The sequence below is a fragment of the Trichinella spiralis genome (genome assembly GCF_000181795.1).
Source record: "Trichinella spiralis strain ISS 195 chromosome Unknown Scfld2, whole genome shotgun sequence".
Classification (NCBI taxonomy): domain Eukaryota; kingdom Metazoa; phylum Nematoda; class Enoplea; order Trichinellida; family Trichinellidae; genus Trichinella; species Trichinella spiralis.
In genome coordinates, this window is record NW_003526941.1 from 4,366,043 (window position 1) to 4,368,872 (window position 2,830).

The 2,830-nt window shown below is 35.5% G+C and overlaps 1 protein-coding gene across 1 annotated transcript; it reads left to right on the forward strand.

Moving 5' to 3' along the window:
- The first annotated feature begins 200 nt into the window (after positions 1-200).
- On the forward strand, positions 201-1,686 carry Tsp_03469 (conserved hypothetical protein). Its single transcript, XM_003379770.1, is given in 7 exon segments — positions 201-322; positions 547-606; positions 784-850; positions 934-983; positions 1,288-1,364; positions 1,380-1,505; positions 1,571-1,686. The coding sequence occupies 7 exon segments, from the start codon at positions 201-203 to the stop codon at positions 1,684-1,686; spliced, it is 618 nt and encodes a 205-aa protein (XP_003379818.1).
- The last annotated feature ends 1,144 nt before the right edge of the window (positions 1,687-2,830 follow it).

A 2,830-nucleotide genomic window follows, 5' to 3' on the forward strand; every position in this document is an offset into this window, starting at 1 on the left:
TTATCTCATTTAATCGGTCTGTTGATAGGAATTTTTCAAGTTGTTCCTGCCAATATTTAGTGAAACCGGAGGGGTTATCGTATGCTTACTGTACGTTTGATGTTTTCGAAAAACAATCATATCATTGAATTCTATGCTGTTCATGATCTTAATTATTCATTGGGCATCTCATTGATACAAAGTAAAGGCGTGTACAGAGAATGTCGTCAAGAAGACGAGACCGAGAGTGCGAGAAAGACCAAGCGCAGACCAGCGACGGCGGACGAACTGGCGCGAACCCGGAGGCAGATCAGCCGACCCCACCCGGCGGGTCGTTACGTACGTATGTGTAATCAGAGTACTTCGATTACATTAGGTTATTCAGTTCACTGCAATGCTATCAGCCAGGCACGTGGTCAACTATAATTCTGCTCTTCAACGCGTTGGTAAGTTGGATAAGTTGGATTTCATATTGTAGTGTTGGTATGCTATGCATGTCATTTACTAATATGGTGAATGCAAACTGACAGGTCTCTTTCTAGTATTATTATTATTGCTAACTTTTAGATACAGTTTGTATCTTATACTGAAGACGTATACTAAAGACGAAGTTCGTATCTTTCTTTTGTATTTTGAGATGACTGCATTGATATAATTCACTTTCAGAATTTATTTTATATTCATATCAGTGGACGTGAAACAACCAGATTCTGAAAACTAACTGAATATGGTAATTATGCATCATAATAATTTTGCACAGCTTTTGATTTGGATTGGTTTATTTCTGTTAACTTTAGATTGTAGGTTAGCGCAAGGCCATACAGAGCACCACATTACTTTCATCCTAACTGCAGTACCAACAAATTATCATGTATATAATATCATCGATTGGGTGGCCTTGATTTCAATAACTTTAAAAATTGAAAATTACATTGGAAATATATAGTTTTTTAGATGCTTCAGAAATATAGTTTTGCAGCCTTATGTTTTGCAATGGAATATCTGTAAAGACTGAAGGTAAAAGTTGTTTCAATTTATATAACGCTGCATTGATTACATTTTAGAAAATTTCAACTTTTCATTCATTTCATATTTCAATGTCCTTTATTACATAACAAGTACATAACAGGTAAGTAGTTGTTGCTGCTCTATCTATAATTTTCGTGTATTTTATTGGAACTGATCATTTAAATTATAAAGAAATTTATAAAAAACAGAAAAAATGTAATTGAAGACGAATTACAGTGCATTATAATTTCTGAATTCAATTTCTGTTTTATTTTTTTGTTTTATTTAATCCTTTTTCAGTTTCATGTCGATATTTCATGTCACAGTGAAAGTCAAGTGTCTCAACTGTTCCCCTTCTGATTTTCCTCATCGTAAGAGTAAGAATAAATAAGATATTGTATATCGCATAAATGGATCACGTCAAACCAATCGAAGAGGTTTGGATTCAAAATACATTATGCCATCCGACAGTTACCACCAGTTGCCATCAGCGTTCAAAAAGCTTATGACAAATATCAGTAAGTATTGAGTTTGTTTAGTTTGATAACAAGAACAAGAAAATAAGTATTTGAACAAGTAACAGATTACGTCATCTCAATCGAACTGTTTTGGCGTTCCGTTCTCTCTGGCTACCGTGGTATGTCAAGTTTACATCAATGCGTTCAAAATGTGGCATCACAAAAATATGTAAGTCCATGATAACAATGGATCGCACGTTTCTACTCCGTGTTAGTTGAAGTGCGCGTAATCGCATTCCTCAGTGGCCCCATTGTACTTGCCAGTGCAGTAAATTAGCATAAAGGCATTTCCTACTGGTTCCAATGTGTCACAAAGGATAATCACATTGGTAGTAAAAGCTTACGTCAACGTCGCAGATCACATTTCTGATGCCGTTGCGTTGGTTGAATCTGGAACTTTGATAATGATTTCATTGCAATTCCGTACGTACATTTTACTTTATACTGTGTAAATAAACTGAAATAAGTTTTTTAATTTATTTTTTAGCATTTGCGATTCACACTGCTTTTCACGGCTTTTTCAAAGAGTTCCAATCCTTGACGTACCAAGATTCTTCAGGTATTTAAGGTATGTCTAACTTTTAAGAACGGAATGTGAAATGCAACTGCCTTCTACGTGCTAAGAACAGGTAAGTAAGAACAGGTGAAGGAACAGGTATGGTAGAGAAGACAAGTGGCGAACAGGTAAGCATGCTACTTAATGGGTCACTCAGACAAGAATGCAAATTTTAATTTGATTTTTAAAATGATTTTTATTAATTTGGTTTTTAAAATGATTTGTGATGCCTTGTTTAGGCTACAATTTTAGATCCAGATTCAGAGATTCAGTTACAAGTGAGTACTTGGATAGGGCGCAAGAATACAGGTAAGTAATTCATAATTGAGGTAAGTAAAAAGTAAGGCAAAGTAAGTAAAAGTAAAAGGTAAGTCAGGTAAGTAGTGTACAGCGAGAAGGTAAGTAAAATTCTAAAGGAAAGACTGTAAGTAAAAGGAATAAAAAGGAATAAAAAGAATATTTAATATGCAAATTTTTAATCGCCTGGGGGTAATATGCAAATTTTTATTGCCCTCAGGCTATGCCCAGGGCTATGCTTCAGGCAAAATTTCGAAAATTTCGAAATTTTTAAAATATAGCCCGAGGCTTTGCCCTCGGGCTACGCCCCAGGGCAAATAAAAATTTGCATATTCCCTCAGGCTATGCCCCAGGCAATTTATAGCACAATATTTGACCTAAGGGGGGTTTTATGCAAATTTTTAATCGCCTGGGGGTAATATGCAAATTTTAAATGCCCTCAGGCTACGCCCGGGGCTATGCCTCAGGCAAT